The sequence below is a fragment of the Vidua macroura genome, chromosome 8 (genome assembly GCF_024509145.1).
Source record: "Vidua macroura isolate BioBank_ID:100142 chromosome 8, ASM2450914v1, whole genome shotgun sequence".
In the NCBI taxonomy this organism is placed as follows: domain Eukaryota; kingdom Metazoa; phylum Chordata; class Aves; order Passeriformes; family Viduidae; genus Vidua; species Vidua macroura.
The window spans coordinates 24,279,171-24,300,438 of record NC_071578.1 but is presented as its reverse complement, the minus strand read 5'-3'; the positions used below and the strand labels follow the sequence as shown (position 1 = coordinate 24,300,438).

The 21,268-nt window shown below is 41.1% G+C and overlaps 1 protein-coding gene across 2 annotated transcripts in view; it reads left to right on the top strand.

The window, feature by feature from the left end:
* The window catches only part of ZCCHC24 (zinc finger CCHC-type containing 24), a 101,136-nt gene extending 96,438 nt beyond the window's left edge, over nucleotides 1-4,698 (top strand). Inside the window, exon 4 of one of the 2 annotated variants that reach the window (XM_053983312.1) lies at nucleotides 2,566-4,698. In XM_053983312.1, the coding sequence (XP_053839287.1) occupies nucleotides 2,566-2,679 (114 nt within the window). In that variant the 3' untranslated portion in view covers nucleotides 2,680-4,698. Of the gene's footprint in view, nucleotides 1-1,829; nucleotides 1,909-2,565 lie in introns of those variants that run through there. The other variant, XM_053983313.1, reaches the window with a different exon arrangement.
* Nucleotides 4,699-21,268: the final 16,570 nt, after the last annotated feature.

The following is a 21,268-nucleotide window of genomic DNA, read 5'->3' as shown; positions in this document are numbered from 1 at the left end:
TTTTAGGTTCTTCTCAATTAGTAACAGACAGCACCAGGACAAGAACACTTGCTACTCAGGGTGAATAAAGGGTTCTTTTTTGCCTTTACAACAAAGCCATGAAGAGAAAACGGCAAATGGAGATAAGCTGGGATTTCCTTTTATGCAAAAGTTGGGTTGAAATGGTTTTGAGACACAAACCACACAAGTACACTACCAATTTCAAAGCCTCAGCCCTCCACCACCTCACCAGCAATGCAGTCTGGGCTCTGCACAGCTTCATTCCTTCCAGCTGGCCCTTGGTAACCTGCTTTCCTGCATTTGTAACCCCTCTCTCCCCAGCCTGTGTCGTAACATACTGGTAACAATAACAGTTCTGAAATCAAAATGCTTTGCAGGCCAAAAAGCTGAGCTCAATCAACACAGGGGGAAAGCAAACTACGGAGAGCTATTGTTTCTGAAAACCATCCAAAAACTCTTGGCGCTTCAAGGCATTCCCAATGTCCTTTGCACTATTTCCAGGAAAAATGATTCCCAAGGCCTTGCATATTAAAAAAAAAATCTGGCTTATATCAATAAACATGATAACTGCTGTATTTTTCACTTTAATCAGAGCACAGCTAGCATGTAGAAGCAATCAGAGCTGAGTCAAATAGCCTGTTTCAAGTGTAGCATTTCAAAACTCTCTATTCGCTATTGAAGAGTGTAAATTAACCCCAGGGACTCCAGAACCTGCGCTTCATCTTTGTATATTTATGTCATGCAAAGTCTAGAGGAATATTTGTGGGCAGATGTTGGTGGAATAAGTGGTAGATGAGGTAGAAAGGCAGTTTTTCTGACCAAACACACTTATGCAACTTGCCTGTCTTGTGGAATAAGCAGTATCTGGACCAGTGCTTGGACTGCAAGCCTAGAAACAGAATTGCTGGTTCTGATTTTAAACTGCTCAGTAGGGTTGCAGGGCATTTGAAGACTCTATCTACCTTCCTCATCTAACACAGGAAATCCACTTTGCAGCTGAAATGTAAATGAAGGAAGACTCAAAGACCTATGTGGTGCAGGACATTGTCATGGTTCAAAACACCAAATCAGAAAGAAGCCATTGATAATCACTACTGAGTCACTCCTATATATTGTTTTGACTAGCTGTGCAACATAATGAGAGTGTTGCACTTATAATCCAGTACAATCAAGCAAGAATTTACAGACATCCCTCGTTCAAGATGATAGAATATATTTTGTGTCATTTTAGCTATTCAGAGAGAGAAACTCTTCCCTGATTTATGAAAATTGCAATATTGCAAAATTACATAGCCAGAAAAAAAGCTTTAAATATCTCTGCTCCTGTCCACAGAATTTCAGGTAGGTGGCTTGACGAAGAACTCATAAGTGAAATCTTAGATGATAAGGTGTACTTTAAGACCTTACAGATAAAGAAAAAGTCTTTAAGATTAAGAAAAGTGTTAAGAGATAAATGGCCAAGATAGTGTAATTTTTATTTACCCACCCACTGCTCCAAGAATTTTGAAGATATAAACAAGGGTCTAATATCCCTGTAAAAACAGTGAGAAGCTTATGGCTAGTTTTCAGATTTCACACCACATGCTGTGTCTACCACAGTCCCATGGAAGAACTGCTGCCTTCATGGCACTGTGCAATGAAGCAGCCTTTCAGACACATTTCATGAAAACATTTCAGATCAATTATGGATTCGGTAACTTGGGAGTGTTTTCCAAGCAAATAGTGCACTTTATTAAGTTCTACCTCATATCTCTATCACTTTCCTACCTATTAGACTTCCCAAACCTTTAACTTTGTCACAATATTTAACATGGATATTTTATTTTCAGAATGATTGTGAAGCCTTTTACATGCCATGGAAAGTGAAAGCACAAATACCTACTAACAATGAATCAGCTTAATTTCCTCCAACACTGTGATTTCGTGAATATTATTAAAAATACATAATTTATTACTGAGATTCAGTGCAAAGGATTGTGTCATGAGGTTGGATCTTGTTTTGGTTTTGTATAAGTTTGGAATTTTTTTTATTTTATTAAAAGCTTTGCAGCTGTTCTGTTTCAAAACTTTCAGCCTCAAAAACATGGGACTACCTATTGGGAAAGCACCATTTAGCTATGCAGTATCTGTGCATAGTTAAGACCGTTTTCTTCATGTAGCAGCTCGTCCTAACATTGATAATCCCTGCTCTGCATTGCTGGGTAATGGGATTCCCATGCTTTAGGTGTTAATGCCTTTGGGACATCTCAGTTACTGGAGCTAAGCAAATGAACTATATTGTTGTCACTGCTTTTAGAAATGAAGTCCTCAATTCAGTATTTTGGTAATTTGACTGCAACAAAGTTAACTCCGCCTTTATAAAGAATGACATTAAGTTGTGAGGCCACTCTGAACCAATGTAGAGCTGAAGGGCTGAAAAAAATCACTCCATACCTCAGGAAAGAAACATAGTACCTTTTTAATTACCAATAGAAAGCTCAGTTGGGCATAAAAGTAGACTTCACATGCTTAATAAAGAGTAACAAGGACAAAACCTTGGATCTGATTTCCTTCCCACCACTGCAGAGACCCCTGGAAAAGCCGGATGGCCTGGATGTGTCAGACCAGAGCAAAGAACATCCTCAGCATCTGTGTGAGAAGTGCAAAGTTTTGGGCTACTACTGCCGCCGTGTGCAATAAACCTTCAAAGTGGCCTCTTCCCATCCCCATCGTCCTGAGAGATTCTCTGGCAGCATGCGATCAACAGCAGCACAACAGATCAAGATAAAAGCTAGAATAATTGCCAGTATTGCCTATCTAATAATATGCCTTACCATTAATAGAATGTAACATTTCTCCTGTGCATGTGCATGCATGCAATAGGTATTTACAGGACTATGATTTGTATACATATATATGTAAATTTATATATGTACACACATAAAGTGTTACTGATGATGTTCACAACAGAACTACAGTTACAGGTTCTGCTGATTGTTTACACAGACCCTATATCACAGCCAGGTGAAATGAAGTACTTTTCAAAAGGCAAGGAATAATATTCACAAGGAATATTTGTTACATGCATGGCTTTTGCAGAGGTTCAGTAACTGTGGGGCCACTAATTGTAAGCACTCACCCACAACACGAACGCTGTTCTTATTATATGACAAGACAAAGGAAGATGAAACAAGCCACAGCATAAAAGAGGAATTACTGCTTTCCCAGTTTTAGAAAGTCTTAAGAGTTTTGTGTTGCTGATTTCTTGGACTTTTTTCTATTTGTTACCATCTCTTGGGCAGGGCTTAGGCAAAATAATTTTTGCAGGACATGGAAAAAAAAGTGAATAATTGTTTGAGGGGTGTGGGTTGGGTAGGAAGGGAATGCCATAAGATTCCAAGAGGTTTTTGGAAGAGAAAAAATTGGCTTGCATATGCAACTACCAGATCCTTCTCTTGTCATATAATCCTACTGACATGGCCCCTTCTATGTGCATGGTGTGTTCATTAGGCCACAAGCACATTAAATTTACTATGAATAAGGGGATAAGAATACTTAAAACTGACCCCAATACCCTTAACTGAAAGATTAGCCAAACTTACTATTTATAGTAGTTTAAAAGCCACTTTCTGGAAATATTTTTATGTCCTGTTTTCTACTATAGAAATTTGTTATAATATGAAACACGTTAGCCATAGGGGTGTTTTAAGGCATGGAAAACACTCTATATAACTCTCTTTCTTTATGTCTTCCTGAAGAAGACCTACATACCTGGGGAGAAATTTAGGAATTATATTTCATTGTCCCGTTTCAGGTAGAACTTTGCACAGGGACAGCCTGCTGCAAAGAACATCTCATCAGGGATTGGCAAATATAAACTGAAAGTACCTCGAGACAGTATCCTGTTTGTATGTCTATGTGAGAGTACATTGGCAAAAGGACACAACAAGCAATTCATTTGTAGCATTCACTAAAAAAATTTTTTGTTTGAGATTGGGGGGGTTTACATCAGCAATTTACATTTTTATGAAGTTTCCTTTAGGGAGATTGATTTGTGTGAATGATACTTAGAGAAAACACTTTAAATCCTAAATAACTTGATGTGAACTAAATGTGTTCTGAGGACTAATTCTGTAATGCAAAGACAATGGGGGATTTATGCCAAGTGATAGCAGGATGTTACCGGTATGTCAAGACAAGCTTTTATAAAGTAGGAAACTTATCATGAGCATTCACCTAGGGAACGTGAAGCTCCTGATAAATTTGCTGCAGGGTCAAACTCTTGCCATTTCCCTGCTTTGCTATAAGCAGGGCAAAATTGTGTCTGCTTGTTTGGTGGGAGTGGCATGTACATATCTTGCAAACTCCATTATTTATGGGCAGCCCGAGTGACCCAGCCTGCTGGTCACAGCAATGGATAAGCATCCTGACTCCTGGCTTCTGACCACAGCTCTCCCATAGCTCCCTGATTTTGGGCAAGTCACAAGATCCTTCTGGACCTCAGTTTCCCCAACTGCAAAAAGGGGGTAATAATACTTTAGTATACCTACCTCACAGGAGAGTTGTGAGGTTTACTTAATATCTCTTAAGTGTTTTGGCATCACTGGATGAAAAGTGCTATGTAATGCTAAAATAGAATTAACTAAATTAATCACTTGGAAACTACTTTTGCCCTGTTAGCAACTCAAACTAAAATAGCTGAAAATAATATTATTGAAAGTAACACTAATAAACAGTTCAGTTGCCTCAGTGAAGATATGCAGTTTTAGCATTTTCAAATGCAAACACATTCTTTTGCACAGATTCACAAATTAACTTAGAGACAAATTCTCTCAACAAAGATACTAATCTGTCTATACAAATAAGAAAATACACAAGCAAATCTAGGGGTGGATTTTCTAAGCTTGACCTCTAGGATTAATCTCAATAGTTTGTTTCAAGCATGAGTAATTTTGAAAGAGCAGCATTTTAAACCAGATCTGTTTTTTCCTCTTGAGCACTTAATAGTACAGGAACAAAAAAAAAAAAAAATCACCTAGATGGTTCACATCTAGCTAAAGAACATGTAGAAAAAAACCCTTAGATAAAGATAAAGGAAAAACGTTATTTTATTTTCTCCCTGAAACCAAGATATTGCTATCAAACATTTTGTTCAGTATTGAAATAATCTCCCTGTTATGAAAACCACTAATACCAGTAAAATAGCACAACTCTTTACATAGCTGTATAACTATATCACACACCAGCAGGTTCTGACAAAAGGATGACTAAAAGATGCCATTATAAGCATTGGTATTTTCATGACAGTGCCCTATTAAGAATTGTTTATCCAGATTCAACACTGCAAGGCAATGCCTTTAGCTTATGGATTTTTAGATTGTACTAAAAATACACATGATCTACTTTAACACAATGTCTATAGGTGTAGCATAATAACTCTTGAGAGCATACTTATGAGAGTTCAGTATTTATATTATTGATGTGTTCCTAGGCAGAAGACATATAAAGTATTTAAGTGAGTCTCAGCATATCTGTAATAAAGAGGAGAGCAGATTTCCCCCTGCCCCGGCGCTGGGGGAAAGCAGATGAAGAACACAACGCGTGGAAAAGCAAGGAGCGACACTGCCGTGGTTTGTTCTGCCTAAAGCAGGGGCGCAGCTCCGGCGGTGCGGGTGGCACCGGCACCTCCTCCCTGCACAGGCTGAAGCCGCCTCCCTAAAGCTGGGCCTGGCAAGGCAGGAGCAGCGAGCTCGGCCGAGGGGTCCCTCTGTGAGCACCGAGCTCGGCCCAGGGGTCCCTCTGTCCCTCCCTGCGTGACTTGGCTGCTGGGATTGGAGCCTTGGGCCCGAGGCACTCACTCCACACTCGAGTCTGTGCAGTTGGAGTTGCTGGGAAAACACATCCACATGAGCAGTTGTGTAGAACAGCTTATGACCATTGGCTTTTAGTTAGTGGCACAGAAGGGACATTTCTGATTTTTTATTTCAAAGCAAAAAAAAAAAAAAAAAAAAGAATGATTGATCAAAAATACAAAATTACTTCTACTCCCTGCCTCCCCACACAAAGGTAATTTCACCTATAGATGTAACCAGCTCTTTCCAAATCAGAAAAAAAAAGGTTAAGGTGCAGATTTTTGACTGGAAAAATGAGGAACTGATTTATCTTTTAAATTTTAGTGACTGCTTTCTGATGTTCTCTAACTAGCTCTGCATTGAGAGCATCAGCTAGCAATCATTGAAGGCATTAGTAGACAGTATTGGCAGGAGTGAAGCAAGCATTAATAAAAAGAGTTTTAAATCAATACAGCCCTCCCTAAACTGAGTATTCTTTAGGGGTGTACCTGAGAGCAGTTTGGCTCTGTGCATTTATTTGGCAAACTGGATTTTCAACCTTGGATGCTTGCTGTTGACAGCCCATCAATATATCCTGTCCTATTCTATTTTTTTAATTTTCACCTTTTCAGATTTTTTTTAAACTTCCATTTATTTCTTTAAAAGCAACAAAAACCAATCAAACAAATAAACACCGCACAGTTTGTTTCGTGAGTTGGTCATAACATTTCATATCGAATTTGGCATTGGCATGCCTCTGGAAAAATGTTTGAGTAATTTGAAATGTGTGTTATAGGTTTTTAGCTGCTTTAACCTAATGAGGCTACAATGAAGTTATTACAAATACTTCATTTAAAGGCGATGAAGAAATATCCTAGTAGTTTAAAGGATGGCCCCATTTTAGCCAGTTCCTACTGCTGCTACCACAGATGTAAAATGCCACACAAGCAAAATTTGAGGCATTTTTGTCTCAAAGTTGCTATTTAATTTCAGATAAATACACAAGAGTATATATTATTTCTGAAAATAGGTGTATTTTGAAGTTCCCCATTATATGGGACTTAGTTTTTAAACAAAAAATGTGAAGTTACATATGTCTGAGAGAAGCCTTATACCTAGAAGTATTATCTACATTTTACCTTTTTGTATAACATGAAATTTAGATTATACATTAATTGCATACCTGTGACACTAGCATTTTTTTTAAAAAAACTGAAACCTACTTAAAACATCAAAAGTTTAGAGCTTTTGGAAATGTCAGACTTCATAGATTAGTGGTCTTTGTCCTGCAGTCACATAGAAGATTTTTTTTGTCCTATTCTGGATCCTAAGAGATGTCCACTGAACAGTAAGCAATAAATCATCAACACGTGTTTTTCAAGTTAAGTCGATAGACATATATTTTCCACTTGCCTCTGCCAACATATTTTAAAACGTGATTGAACTATCCCCATAGAAAGATCATTCTTTCAGATATCACTCCACTCCCAACTGGGCTTCCACCCGTATCTCTTCCTTATCTGCAAAACCAGTGCTGTCCATTGAGTTTGCTGTATCGCTCAAGTGCTCAGAGGGCTGTTTGAGATCTTAGATATAGGGATGATGGATTGTGTTTCTAGGATGAATTTCAAAGGGACAATCGTGTGCAGTTACTAGCTATAGATGATTGATATAAATGTTTACCCCTGTATGAAGTATTTTACAGTTTTACTTGCAGATGTGTATTTATCTTGAGTTATACTTGACATAGAGTTTCTTTCAATTTTTTTTAATACTATGTGTGTATTTTGGAAACCTTTTTAGATGTTAAAATTTTTGAATGGTTACAAATATTTCTTATAATACTGAATTGTTATCTGGAAACTCTTTGCAGTAACTTTTTTGTATATATTTGAGGGCCTTTTTAAAAAAGTATTGTTTGTTTTTTGGGCAAAGTTTTTACAATTGGGAAGCTTTCAGAAGGGCCTTCCTCTCAACTAGGATACTAACAGAGGTAAGAGTTTTCTTAAGTATTTTGCAGTATTTTGCAGAACTAAGGATGTATCCTCAAGAAAATATTTATGGAAATAATTTACTTTTTTTTTTTTACAATGCTTTTGTCTGTATAAAGTATGCAACAGAACTACATTAAGAAGGAAATATTGTCTACATAAAATATTATATGAAAGTTGGTACATAATTCTGACAAAAAACCTTGCAATTCTTTAAGCCATATTGTTTTTGTTATCCTTGGATGAAAATATCAGTATTAAGTAACCAGTGTATTATTCAAGTGCTTAGACTTATATGAAAATGCTTATACGGTTTATTTATGTGTATTTGGGGAACGAGTGCTAGAAAAGCTATCACTAGACATGTAGCAAGTGAGGAGCAAATAACAGTATAATGTCACTTTATGGCCTTGTGAGAGACACAAAGGTGTTGAAAGCACCGTGGAGACTCAGCTTTCAGAAACTCCGAAGCACAAGTGGTGGGTTTCAAATGGTGGCTCTTTCCTTCCCCATGACTAGAGGGGAAGAAAGTTGGTTGGGACACTGTTTAACTTGACTTTCACAACTCTTTGCAGACTGTGAGCTCAGCTATGCAGTATCATCTACAGCAATAATATCAATCAAAGGATGTAAGAGAAAAGGATTGAAGTAGATTATTGTAGGGGTTTACGTTTATTTTAATTAGAACTCATAGCAATATAGAATATGCATGTGCACGTATTCGAAGCATTTTACACTTTACATTTCATGTAGTTTGATTATATTATGAAGGATTGAGTTTTTAGTTTGCTATTTTACCATGCTAAAGTGGGAGGTCTGCCCAGCCCTGTACTGGATTCTTGTTTCCTTTAAAAGGTTATTTAGTACAGCACTCACGGCATTGTGTAATAGTGCTAAAACTAACACTATTTTATGAATTTCTTCAGCTTTAAAAAAATTAACGTAATGATTATTACATTTGTTTAACTGTACCCACTGACCTTGTCAGATTCAGTTGGCAAATTGTGTAATTTCTTTTTCTGTAACTGTTAATAAACTTGTACAGCTAAAACAAACAAAACCTATGGACAAAGGCCTCAGAGGTACCAGTTCTGTTTCAGCAATCAAGATGACAGCTTGCTCATTTGGTGACTGCGTTGCTACCAAGACTGTAAAACCTCTGTTGTGGATTGTCCATAAAATGGCATTCCGACATGTGCCTTATTTGCTGGATAGTATACAGCTTTCCTCTAGTATTCTAGCATTTTAATGCTGTATTAAAGTATTGCAAAAAAAACCAGCAAGAGCGTGGCCTCGTTTTCTTGAACATTCCTTCTTTTGACAATTTACTCCCAGCTGCAGTGGGTTCCTGGTTATGGCCTGGCCAGCCACAGTCTGGTGCCTGAGGAGCAAACCTGCCCTACCATAGCCATGACCCAGACCATGGGAAGAAGGCTTTCTCCACTGCAGTCCCTCTGCTGCAAGGAGCCTGGTCACATCAGGGTGACAGCTCTTCACTGCTAGTGAGGCACCTCGGGTTAATGGTGCCAGCTCCTGTTTTTATAGAAAACCTTCTATAATCAAAGTACACTTGTAGCCTTTGGTTGGATAGGAAAGTTTATGTGCCAGAAAGTTGCTTTAGTGAAAAAACAACATTCATCATTCTTTGCAAACACAGAAGTGAGCGAGAAATAGACCTACTAAATGCTTGTTGTGTATTAGCAGTGCTCTTCTCACACTCCCAGCCAAAGTTCAGTGGCAAGTACTTTTCTCCTGAGACTGACAATACTGTAGTGATTGGAAATTAAAAGAAGGGTGTCAAGAAATTAACTTCGGATTTTAGGTATCCTGCCTCTAATACAAGAGATTGCCTTCATTTAAAACAAGCAGAAAATTTTTATTAGACACATCAACACACATTTTTTTAATGCCTGATCATCCCTACGAAACACACTGCGTATTTGCCACTTGGAGATCTTCATCACATTGACACCATTTCTATCACATAGCAAGTCTGATTTCTGGATTTGAGTCCTCATTCAGTCCACATGAGAGAGAGCAAAAACACGTCCATGTTTGTGCATTGTTAGGCAATGGTGGAAGAAGAGGTTCACAAGGAATTGCACAGTTCTGAAGCATTGAAAACAGTGACTATTTCATCAAATGGTGAAAGACATCCCCATGATGAGCTGAGACCCATGGAAAGGAAAGAACATATTCAGAACTTGTTGGTAAATTTTTGTTTGAAAAATAAAACATACTGCTCTTCACTTAAAATTTGGCTACAGCACTTTCCCATAGAAACACAAGCCACAAAGCCAACTCTGAACTGAAATACATCTTTCTTTTTACAGAAGACCTGGGGCTTCCCAAAAAAACCACAAACACCTCAGATTTAGCACTCAACTGAGACAAGAAAACATGCTGAGTAGAAATGCAAAGTCTTAGCTCCCTATTACCACATTTTCTATGATTCCTCAAAGAAATAGCTTTTCATATTTAAAGCAAAAGTAGACGAACACAAACGATATGGTATCAACAAAAACAATCAAACTACTCTTGCGTAATTTTTCATTGCCAAAGCATTTCCCCTTCCTGCTCTGTGTGAATGAGGTCAACACACAATGCACCAACCTGTTTGCAATGGAAGCACCAAATGATTCCCACAACAGGAAAATAATAGGGCTTTCATTAACAGGGATTTCATATAACACTGATACTGCAAAATAAAAAGCTGTTTCATTATCCTTTAATGAAAACCCATTTAAACAGCACACCAAGGCTCCTACTCCTCATGTTAGTCACATCACACCAAAAGCTTCTCCTCAGATCCTCCCACTGTATAGCAGGTGTACAGACGAGACCTAAAATTCCAGCTAGGAAGGGGAATATTCACTGCCATATAACACAGTCAAATGTTTAAAAGGCTGCTCCTGTCTCCATATCCCTCTGCAAAAGTCTGTACACAAGAGATGTTGGCAAGGAAAAAGGAGCCCAAAACACTAAGAGCTGAAAACTGACAGCCAGGTCTTTCCACTAAGTACTAAAGAAACCTCTTAACTGGATCATATAAAATTCTTACTCTTGATCAGTATATGTAGTTTGTGATCCTGAAAAACAGAATGCAACATTTAGGTTTGCTTCTCTCTAGTGTTCACCTTCTGGACTTAGAGAAAGATAATTTGTCACCTCCTGTGTAGGGACAACCAGCACTCCTACTCATCAAGCACTTTTGTTTTATTGAAAGTAATGCAATTGCTCTTCCTCACCATCTGTATCTCAAACACATTTCAGGTAACCAAACCCAGAAAACTGGTCATTATACCAAAACTGCAAAACCTCATTCAGACAACTTAGATTAATACCTCTCACAATCCTTTTGCAAGCTTTGTAAGACATTTTGCAAATGAACATGCCGAGAAACACCTACATCAGTCAGCTTTTATGGGGTCTTTATCCAAAGGACCAAGACTGAAGCAGAGGCAATTGCAGTTGTAAGGTGTTACAGCATCCCTGACGTGCAGCCCAGGGTAGCAGAGGCAGCCAGCACTGCTGTGGAAGAGAAGAGAGCACTGTGAGACAGCCCTGAGTACACATTGCCCAGGCACACGGCTCCAGGGCCGATGAGGAGACCAGGAGCAGCAGTAACCCTGGGCATTCTTTAAAAGCTTTATTTCTATGCCATGAGCTCAGCTAAATAAAAATACAGCCGCCATTAAGTTTCTCCTTTTTTTTTTTTTTTTAATAAGTGGTAAAAAGGGACCTTACATGCCCAGCTTACCCAACCAAACTCCATGACTGCAAAGAAAGCAAATCATAGCCAAATGCTTTATGTGCGTATTAAGGAGAGTAGGGTGTAAACAAAAGATTTTCTTCTAATCGCCACTCTAGTTTCCTCACCAGCTGAGGCCAGAGAAGAGAATGCCATAAGAAAGAACACCATAAGAAAGCTTTCTCTTCTACAATTTCTGAAAACATCAAAGCAGCAGGTATGAGAAATCTAACACTAGCCAGCTTTCCATTAAGTTTCGTTAGAGTTTTGCAACATAAGGATGTACAACTCAAAGGATTTCCAAGGAGCCAGACATACCCCACTTGATTTCACACAGCAAAACTTGAAGGAATAATACAGGAAAATACTGCAGAAGTAATAGGAAGCAAGACCTCAAAATTCCCTGCTTGCAAATAAAACAACGATAAATAGACAAATATCATTAGCACAGGAAAAAAAAAAATCTCTGCTGAGTACCCTCAGGTCAAAATTCAGAGAGTTGAAACCCACAGCCCCTAGAAAGGGCCTCCTTTTTCTCTGCCTCCCTTGAATTGGCTACTAGCCCTGATTGCTGAGGGCTCCATCTGTGCTGGCCAGCTGTGTGGGGGGTGGGAAAGGGATGGAGGGGAATGGGGGTGGGCACCAGCTCCTCCACAGGTGCAAGGGCTTCCTGCCTGGCTGTGCCTGCTGCAGCACAAACCCAAGAGCCTTCTCCAACAGTGCTGCAGGAAAAAAGAGCACAGACATCAGTGCCACCAACAGGAATCTTCACAGGCTGCTGGGAGGCAAAGGATAGCTCAGTTCACATCTAGGAGAGACAGCTCTCATTTTAATGTTCACAGGAACTGAAAGATCAACACAGTTAAATCTTCAGCAGCTGCAGAAATTTCACTAAGGGATATACACAAGTAAACTTCACTAGACAGAATCTTGAATAGAACACGTTGAAATCAATCAATTAAAATTGTCTTCCAACATGCCCTGTTAACGCTTCTGAATGTCTTAGACAATTTGTGAATACAAAGCAATTACACACAGCAATTAATACTTTGCCCAGCTACTAAGGTGTGGTTACTTCTCTGGATACTTGGCTACAAGTTTTTGCATTTCTTTAATTAAACTGAAGCAAAAGTGTCTGAGTTAAATAAAGACAACCACTCACACCAACATATTCCTGGATTTGAAGGAATGAAATTAGGTTTATTAAGTTGGGAGGTGAACAGTAATGCACTGATTCAGAGGAGCAAAAGCAAAACCAGACACAAGAAGCAGCTGATAGAGTCCCTGATGCTCAGTGAAAGACACCCCAAATGGTGCATATTGAATAACAGATTTTACATTAGCTAGTAATATCAGGAATAAGTGCACCGTGTTATTTTGGATTGTTCAAGTCAAAGTCATAATAGTTTAGAAAAAGAGACAGACAGTTTGGAAGTAGGAACAAGAAACTAAAGAGAAAACATCATTATATGATCCTTATCACTTTAAAAGGACAAAACAGAAATCAAAAAATTCAGGAATGATGAAATGAAGAAATTATTTCCTTGTGAAAGGCAACTGCACACTGGGACTCCATCTTCTGGAAAAGAGATCATTAAGAGCAGATGTGTTAGTATCCCACAATATAATAAATGACACAAATAAGGGAAGAAATATTAATCGTTTCTACAACTCTTCTTGAAGAAGAGAATTTTGGATACAAATATCTGAGGTAATATAATTAAAAAAAAAATTTCACACAGCAGACTGAAATGCATAGTCATGGGATATTCTAGCTGTCAAAAGAATAAATGAGATCAAAACCAACTACTAAACCACATTAAAAAAAAAAAAAAAAAAAAAAAAAAAAAAAAAAAAAAACCAAAAAAAACTCTGCAAGAGTTATTAACCACGAAGCTGTGACCCTGCTCAGGAAGTCTCAAAACAGAGAAGCAGCCAGCAGCAAGAGATGACTCCAACAGAAGGCTGACTGCCTGTGGTTTGTATCTTTTCCCTCACTAAACTGCTGTAGGAAAGAGGATATCTGAGTAGGTGCTAGTCTGATTGCTGTCCTGGCCCAAAGATTATTTTTTGTGTGACATTGGGAGCTGCAATATGTGAATGTAAACATCAGCCTCGTACATAAGGAAATACGTGGCACCCAGCAGGCACCTGACAGCTGCTGGGGAAGACTCAAACAGACATGCCCAGGGAAATACCCTTCAGTTCTCCAGCATTCATGCTCTGAAAGAAGACCTTGTAACTCACCTATGCTCATGCTTAGTTGGGCTAATTGGCAGGAAACTAATTGAAAACTACCATAATTTGTAGTCTCCAATACACTATTGCACTACTGTAGCTTTTTTTTTTTTTTTTTTTGGTTTGGGTTTAATTTTTTAAAATTCCTTGCATACAGTATTTTTTAAAAAGCTATTCCTAATTAGCTGTGTTTAAAGCTATTTTAAATGCATCCATACACGGCATTCCTGTTTGCTGGGCCACACCACCACTGTTGCTCTCCAAGTGGCAAGGACAGGGTTTAGCCCTCGATTAGCCTTACCATATGGTTTTCTGGGGTCACAAAAGAATTTACTGTGCCAAGGAAAATTTCTAAGAGGTGTTTAATCACCTCTTAGCATCCAGAAGGTCCAATAAATGGAGCTCAGAACAATGAGGTTATGGGCTCTGGCTGAGCCACGCACCATGTCACGATGGGAGGCAACCAGGCTGGGTTGGGCTCCCACAGTGGTTCCAGCCGTGCTGAGCTCACCCCTTCTGGCCAGCACTGAGCCACAGCCAAGGACACCCTGAATTAACAAGGAGGTTGGTTAGCCTGCACCCATGTTTCCCCATCTACTGATTTTAAGTTCATGCCTTTACTCCAAGGGTGCAGCTTCACACCCAGGAGCTGCAGGAAAGGCATGAGATGTGCATGTCTGGGTTGAGAAAATCTTTATCTTTTCTGCCATAAATATCTCTGTCCATCTCTCTACGCACGGAGGAAATGTCTGAGGCAGACAGAAATATTCAGACCAAAGAAGATACATCAGGAGGCTTTAGTAAAATAAATGTAGCCAAGAGAAGAAAGTGACCTTTTTCTTCCCTGATTTCCTTCCTACACGGAACCCTGTGCACCTCTTTGCAAGAATTTAGCACAAGAGAAGAAGCCATAGGGTCGCAAATAAAGCTTTACAGTCCCAGCAAAGGGGAAATTCAGCCTGAGGTATGTGTGATTTGCTCTCTCAAGGACTGTAGGTGTGAAGTAAATCTTAGATTTTTATTTTTAATAATAATTAAATGCACTTCATAAACATGATCTTCCCTTCAACACCTTACCAGTAAATCTGGCTGATGTCAAACAGCTTTCTAAATATGATAAGTAGGGGAAATTTGTCACCTGGGTTCTTTTTGTAAAGATAGAAAATACAGCAGGTAGTGATGGGCATACAAGCCTCACTTTCACCCTGGTATATATTCTGGTTTTCTTAAGAGTTAAAAATGGCACTTTTTTCTCAGCACAGATACCGTCTAGTCTCCAGCATGTAACCAATCCCTTTCGGGAATACCTAAGAAAGAAAGGGAAAAAAAAAAAAAGGAAAAGGAAAAAGAAAAAGAAATCTGCTACTAATTCACTCCAAGGCTGTGTTCTGTTACCCAGAATAAGCAAGCAAACAAACAAAAAAAAGCCCCAAACTAATTTCCTAAAAAACTCAGCTGGGTAAAGTCTGTTCAGTGACTGGAATGAGACATGTATGTTTACATTATAAAATTGGTGGACTTCGTCAGAGGCTCCTTCACCTATAGATATAGGTTGTAAGTGATTGTGCCCAAAATAACTGGAACTGTAAATTTCAAGTCCCTCTACACCTCGTACCTCCCCACTTTCTCTTGCCTCTCCCAACCCCTCCCCACTGCCTGTATTTTACAGTTGTTGCCCATTTTAAGTCCAAAGTTGTATTACATGATTTGCACTGTCTCTGGTTTTTCAAAAACATATTTGGAATTACATTAACATGCTGTCCGCTCCAAATATCCTTAATTGTGTTGCCACATACATTCCAGCCCTTGCCCCACATCCCCTGCAGCACAGGCAAACACCCTGGTGCTCTCCACTGCCAGTCATACTCTTAAGAAATTCCTTTGTTCTGCAGAAGGATGCATGTAAGTGACCACAGCCATCTCCCTGCCCTCACAGGAAGCAAATCAAGGTCTCTGTATTCCAGTCAAAATTGTGATTTCTGGTCTTTCTCACACAGTCCTAGTTACTGGCTTAGCAGAGAACCAAAAAAGTCTCTCCAAAAAAGATGAGGCAGACAGCACTGCTTTCTAAGGACTGTGAGCCGAGTTTGTGCTTGCTCTACTAGTCCCAGGTGTGGCCAATTGCAGCTGGGTTACAGCCAAATAATCCTGGCCTTTTCTTCTTCCCAAAGCTCCTTCTGTCAAACCTCACTGCAAGAGCTCCAGGAGGATTTCCCATCAGGGATGAATCTGATTTTTCTGCCCCATGAATGGCCTGGTTGGAGCCTCTTTGCTTGTTTTGGTGGAGCCACTGCACAGCTCCTTGGGGTGGAGCACACACTTCTGGGGGGGGCACTTTACTCCCCCTCAGTCTTAGGAAAGACAAGTTACACAGTGCAATGGTTTTGCAGCGCAGCAAAAACCATCCCAACCAGAGAATGCTGGATATGAAAATGATCTTCCTGATTTCTCCTTTCAGCACATTTTGTTGCCTAGCTAGAAGGAGGCCGGGATGGAATGAGCAGACGGGTCTGCAGGATCGGTGCTGGCAAACGTGGAAAATTTTACAGCTTCTGGCTCCAGCCCCAGCTTGTCCCCACTTTCCACGAATGCCTAATTGAGACTGTCTGGCTTTTTCCACAGAGGTGGGAGCCAGTTTCCAGGCAGGGCATATGGGTGTATTCTGTAAGTCTTTGCCTTGTAAAGTTTTAGCACCCAAAAAAGCCTCCTGTCTCCAGGATGATTCAGTTGGCTGGTGAGGGAGTGGCTGCCAGGCAGGGGTGAGGGTTATTGCTGTTGACAGGAAAAAACAGAGGGTAGAAGAGGGGAAAGAGCAGCTTTCTTGTAAAGAAATGATGCCAGAGCAATCACCTCATTTTGTATGGGGCATGGACCCCATTCAGGGTACTACACTAAAGTCCCTGCAAGACAGAGGACACATCTACAGCCGCAACACAGGTGCATTGGGGAGCAGGGTGAGGGTGTAGCCACTGTGGCTGTTCATCCCTTGATGATACCTGTGGTGCTCCTGGTGTGGTCCATGAGCAGGACACTCTCTGCTGTCCCATCTCCCAGTGTAGCATGTGCCAGAAATCACCTGCAGCAGTCCTGGGACTCACCTGGCCCTGCACCTTCACCTCAGCAGCCGCAGTGCTCCGCTGTGGGTTCAGAGGGGCAGGTCCTAAAAGAAGAGGCGTGTCTGAGTATCACTGGGGATGGCAGCAGCTCCCACACCAGAACTACCTGAGCTGCTGTTTCCATTTGCAGAGCAGCAAAGAGCCAAGCAACACCATGGCTCAGCATCCAGAGCGGGATGGGACTGTCTGTGCCACAAGCTTTGCTCCTCGCTGGTGTGCTGTAGATGCCTGAGTCAATATTAACTCACACCCAGCCTAGAGAGGGAGCAATCGGATAACGCCCAGCTAGGAAGCAGTCTGGACTCCCCAGCGTGCCATGTTCACACTATTCCTTTCTCAGTGGGACAGACCCTGCACCTGCCAAACACAACTTGGATGATGGAGTGGCCTGGCCTATCATGGATGTTGGGGGTTTATATTAATCACATGGAAATAATTTTGGACAATTAAGCATACAGATGAAAGGCCAACTGGCTGCATATGTTCTGTGGGGCATGACCTAAAAGCAGCCCCAGCCATTGAAATGATGTAGTGTGAAAGCTGGATTAAACAGGTCAAGTAAATTTGGAGCAGCTAAAATAAACTGAATTCTCTTCCAAAACATATGTTGTGCTTGCCATATAATATTGCTGTACTGTGGTAGCATGTCCCACACATGCCAAAATTGTGATACGCTTGTTCCAGGGTCACAGTGCCAGAGGGAGAGAGCGAGGATGGTTACTTTGGAAAAAAGCCGGTCAGAAAGTAGTTCTGTGAAAGTCATAAGCTCTCCTGACTGAGCTGCCTGATAAAGCTTTGCACATCTTCCTTGCAGCCTACCTGCCCAAATAGCCCAAGCCCAAGGAAGGGATTCAGTCTTACACTGAGCAAACATGAATGAATGTTATGGCCTTTTGGTTCCCCCTATAAACATCTTCCAGCCAGTGGTAAGCTGTTTTGAAAAACCCCAGCAGCTTGGCTGGGAGCTGGAGACATTTTACAACATCTGGGAACGATTCCTGAATCATTTCCCTGCATACACCTGCATTGAACTCCATTTGCAGCAGGTTTACCATGGAAAGCCAGCCTGCACTGCCTATCCAGGACCAGGGCTGGGAGGGCATCACCACTGGCCAGGATGGCCAACTCCTCCTAGCAGGGTTGGCAGAGGTGGCTGACAGTGTGAACTGCTCACCATTCCCCTGCGCTGACCTTGCTTTAAACATTCACCAGTAACACACAGAGGGTAAAACACTTTATTGGAGTGATGTGGCCGTGAAGGAAAAATAAATAAAACAGTCCTCAACCACTCACAGGCAGGTTAACAAAGCTGGGCATTAATCATTCTGGGAACACAGGGAACCCAAAATGAGTTACAAAAGGGCTTGGATCAGCTGCACCCTTTTTCCATCACATGGTTCTCCACATCAACCCTTGCCCAGGTCAGTGCTACTCAGACTTCCACACTGCTCTTGTTTTTTTTTTTTTCCCTACCATTTAATTGCCATATGCTTTGTATTATCTTTGTTTTTACTTTGTCTTGGTCATCCCAATCCTTCGCTACACCAGATAATCAAGAGTTGACAGCAGTAAGCAATTAGATAGTAAAATACAGCACTTGAAAGATAGGAAATGTTAAGGGTTGACTCTTCAAATTCTTCCTTGTTTGGAACCCTGTGACATGTAAAGGTTTTTTATCCATCTTGAACTCATCACTGGAAAAGTGCTTTTAGTCTTTATGTGTGGTTCTAGTAATGTTTCTTTGAATGGCTGTATTTTAGTTTTGTTACTAATTGGCAAAGCCCTGCCTCATTTGTGGGGCCCTGATGAAGAGTGCACGTGGTGTGAAGTTCCCAGAGCTAGAGAAGGTGGGAAGGGCATGCTGCCCCAGAGACAGCTGGACAACAAACTCCTTTTTCTTATTCCTCCATGAGAATTTCCAAATGTACCAAAGTTCGTGAGTTTGCAAGTAATATTCTATAAATGGAACCTATAAAGCCATGGAAAACTTTATGAATGAAGAGAAAACTACCCAGAGAAGATAAAAAAGCTGACTAGAAACATAGGGATTCCCAACTAGCCACAGATGACCTAAGTGCTGGCCACCCTGACTGGCTGGTTGTGTGCAAAATTTCTGGTAGCCAAGATGCTTGCTTGGAGTCAGAGAGAAGGGAAAAGAGAAGGTCAAAAACATGAAGAAGTTCTGAATTCTAAATGTGTGTGAATCTTCCTGGAGTGTAGAAATAGACCCAGAAAATAGGAGAAGAAATCAACTGCTGATTTTCAAATCTTTGTGTTCTGTGTTTTATTTTCTATACCTCTCTTTTTCTGTATCTATTTTCTGTCAAATCCTCATCTGAAGGTTTAATGAATAACCATTTGCTTTGGTTGAGTGCCAGCCCCACAAACCTGACAGAATAATATAGAGAGAAGCAAGCACAACCTGCAGGCAGCTTGGTGCCCACAAAGGCTTTTGAGCAGTGCGTGGGAAGATGCCCTTACCCTCTGCAGAATCCCAGACCAGTTTTTTTGTCAGCATTTAGAGAAATGCTCCTTGGCTCCATGGACACAGGCATCCGAGCCATAAGGAAGGGTGACAGTAAAGCACAACAGATAAAATCCAGTCTTTGGGGTTTGTCATACATTTATGTAGTGATTAGAAAGTAAGCGGGGGGCTGACTGCAGCATAACAACCCACTTCCCTTCTAAAATTACATTTGTATCTGAAATTGTTCCTTAAAACTTAATGAGACAGTCAACTTTCATGCAGCTGAAACCTCAGTGCATCAGCTTGTTGGCTATCAACTGTTTTACCCAGATGAAGGGCAGATACAGCCCCTATTTTTGTCCTGCAGACCTGTCCTATGCTGGCAAGGAAGTTGTGCAGATTTCACTGACTTCAGGTGAGCCCAGACAGGTGACTGCTCCTTGGGGATGCTGTCATGCACCCAGGACAAGATAGAAAGGACATAGCAAATGTTGACAATTCCTGAGAAACTCTACCTGCTGCCTCCAAAGCCAGCCCAGGCATTCACCTACTGGCTGAGGCAAAACTCACTGTCATGCACCCAGCATGATTCTCACAGGACTGTGTCAGCAGCTTGTGCTGGTGCTGGGGGCCTGCAGTGCTCCCTGGCCAGCTGCATTTCCAGCCTTTCTATCCCCCCTTGGTACCATGGCACATCCTGCACCACCAACTGCAGCTGTTACTCGCTGTCGCGCTGGCAGTGAGCCTCTGAGGGGAGGTGTGTTCATTGAGGCCTATTTTATAGATGTCCAGAAGGTTCTTTGGTAAAATCAAACATCTGAACTATGTCAGTGCTGCATGGTTATTTCTGAAGGCTGTCTCTGTGCTGTCTGTCATATTTCTCCAGAAGACTTTTGCCAGATGGCTATACATGGCTGTGGTGTTACTGAGAGCTAAATGAAGGCCTCATGCAGGAGCCCCTTAAAAACATTCATGTATTTAGTTTGCCAGAAAAACAATGATTTTTAAGCTGAACCAAAGTTTTAAAGATAAATCTGGACTTTTCTCAACACATTAGAGTTTAGAGTTCTTTTTTCTGAAAAACAAACGGGCTGGTGGTTGAGTACTGCAAATACACTGACAGGCTGCCTGGCTTATGCCAGGATAACATCCATCATTTTGGTAGGGCTGACAGAACCTGAGGGGTAACATTGCAGCATGAGGTCCAGCCAAGGCTGAGCATGCCGGTTTCTCCATCCCATCAGCTGTCTGCTGGCCAAGGAAAGGGGTCCAGTAGGGAACTCAGGGTATATCTTCAAGCTCTCCTGTGCCGTAGAAAGGAGGAGAGGGAAATCTGTATGCTGCAGGCTGGCAGAGCAGAGGGATTTACCTCTGATGGCTTCCTTGTATCTGGTCACCTTCACAGTGAGGCAGCAGCAAGGGTGGCTGGAAGCACAGCACCCCTAGCAGCAGTGAGTGCTTCCCCATCACCCTTGCAGGAAACTGCGGGGTCTCTGCAGCCCAGGTCCCCACACAGCGAGGGGACAGGTCCCCAGGGTGGTCCCTCTTTGCTGGCACTGAGGTGACACTCGCAAGAGACAGACTCCGCTCTGGGCACCCGGCCAAGGCAAAATCCTCTCCCCTTCTGCTTTTGCTTGGCTCTTCCTTTGGTAGATGATTTCCACTCCCGATGGGCCTTATGGTATGAATAAGGAGTGCTCTGTGGTTGAGTACCTACAGCTCTGACAAAGACCAGATTGCCACCACAGTTATTTCCTCTTGTATGTAAAAAGGGAAACTGTGGCATCACACACAACTCTGGGCAGAAATAGCTGACAAATACCAACTCCTTAATGGCAAAAAATGCTGCTAATGGCATCTGGACACCTCTTTGACATGTTAAACTACTAATTTCA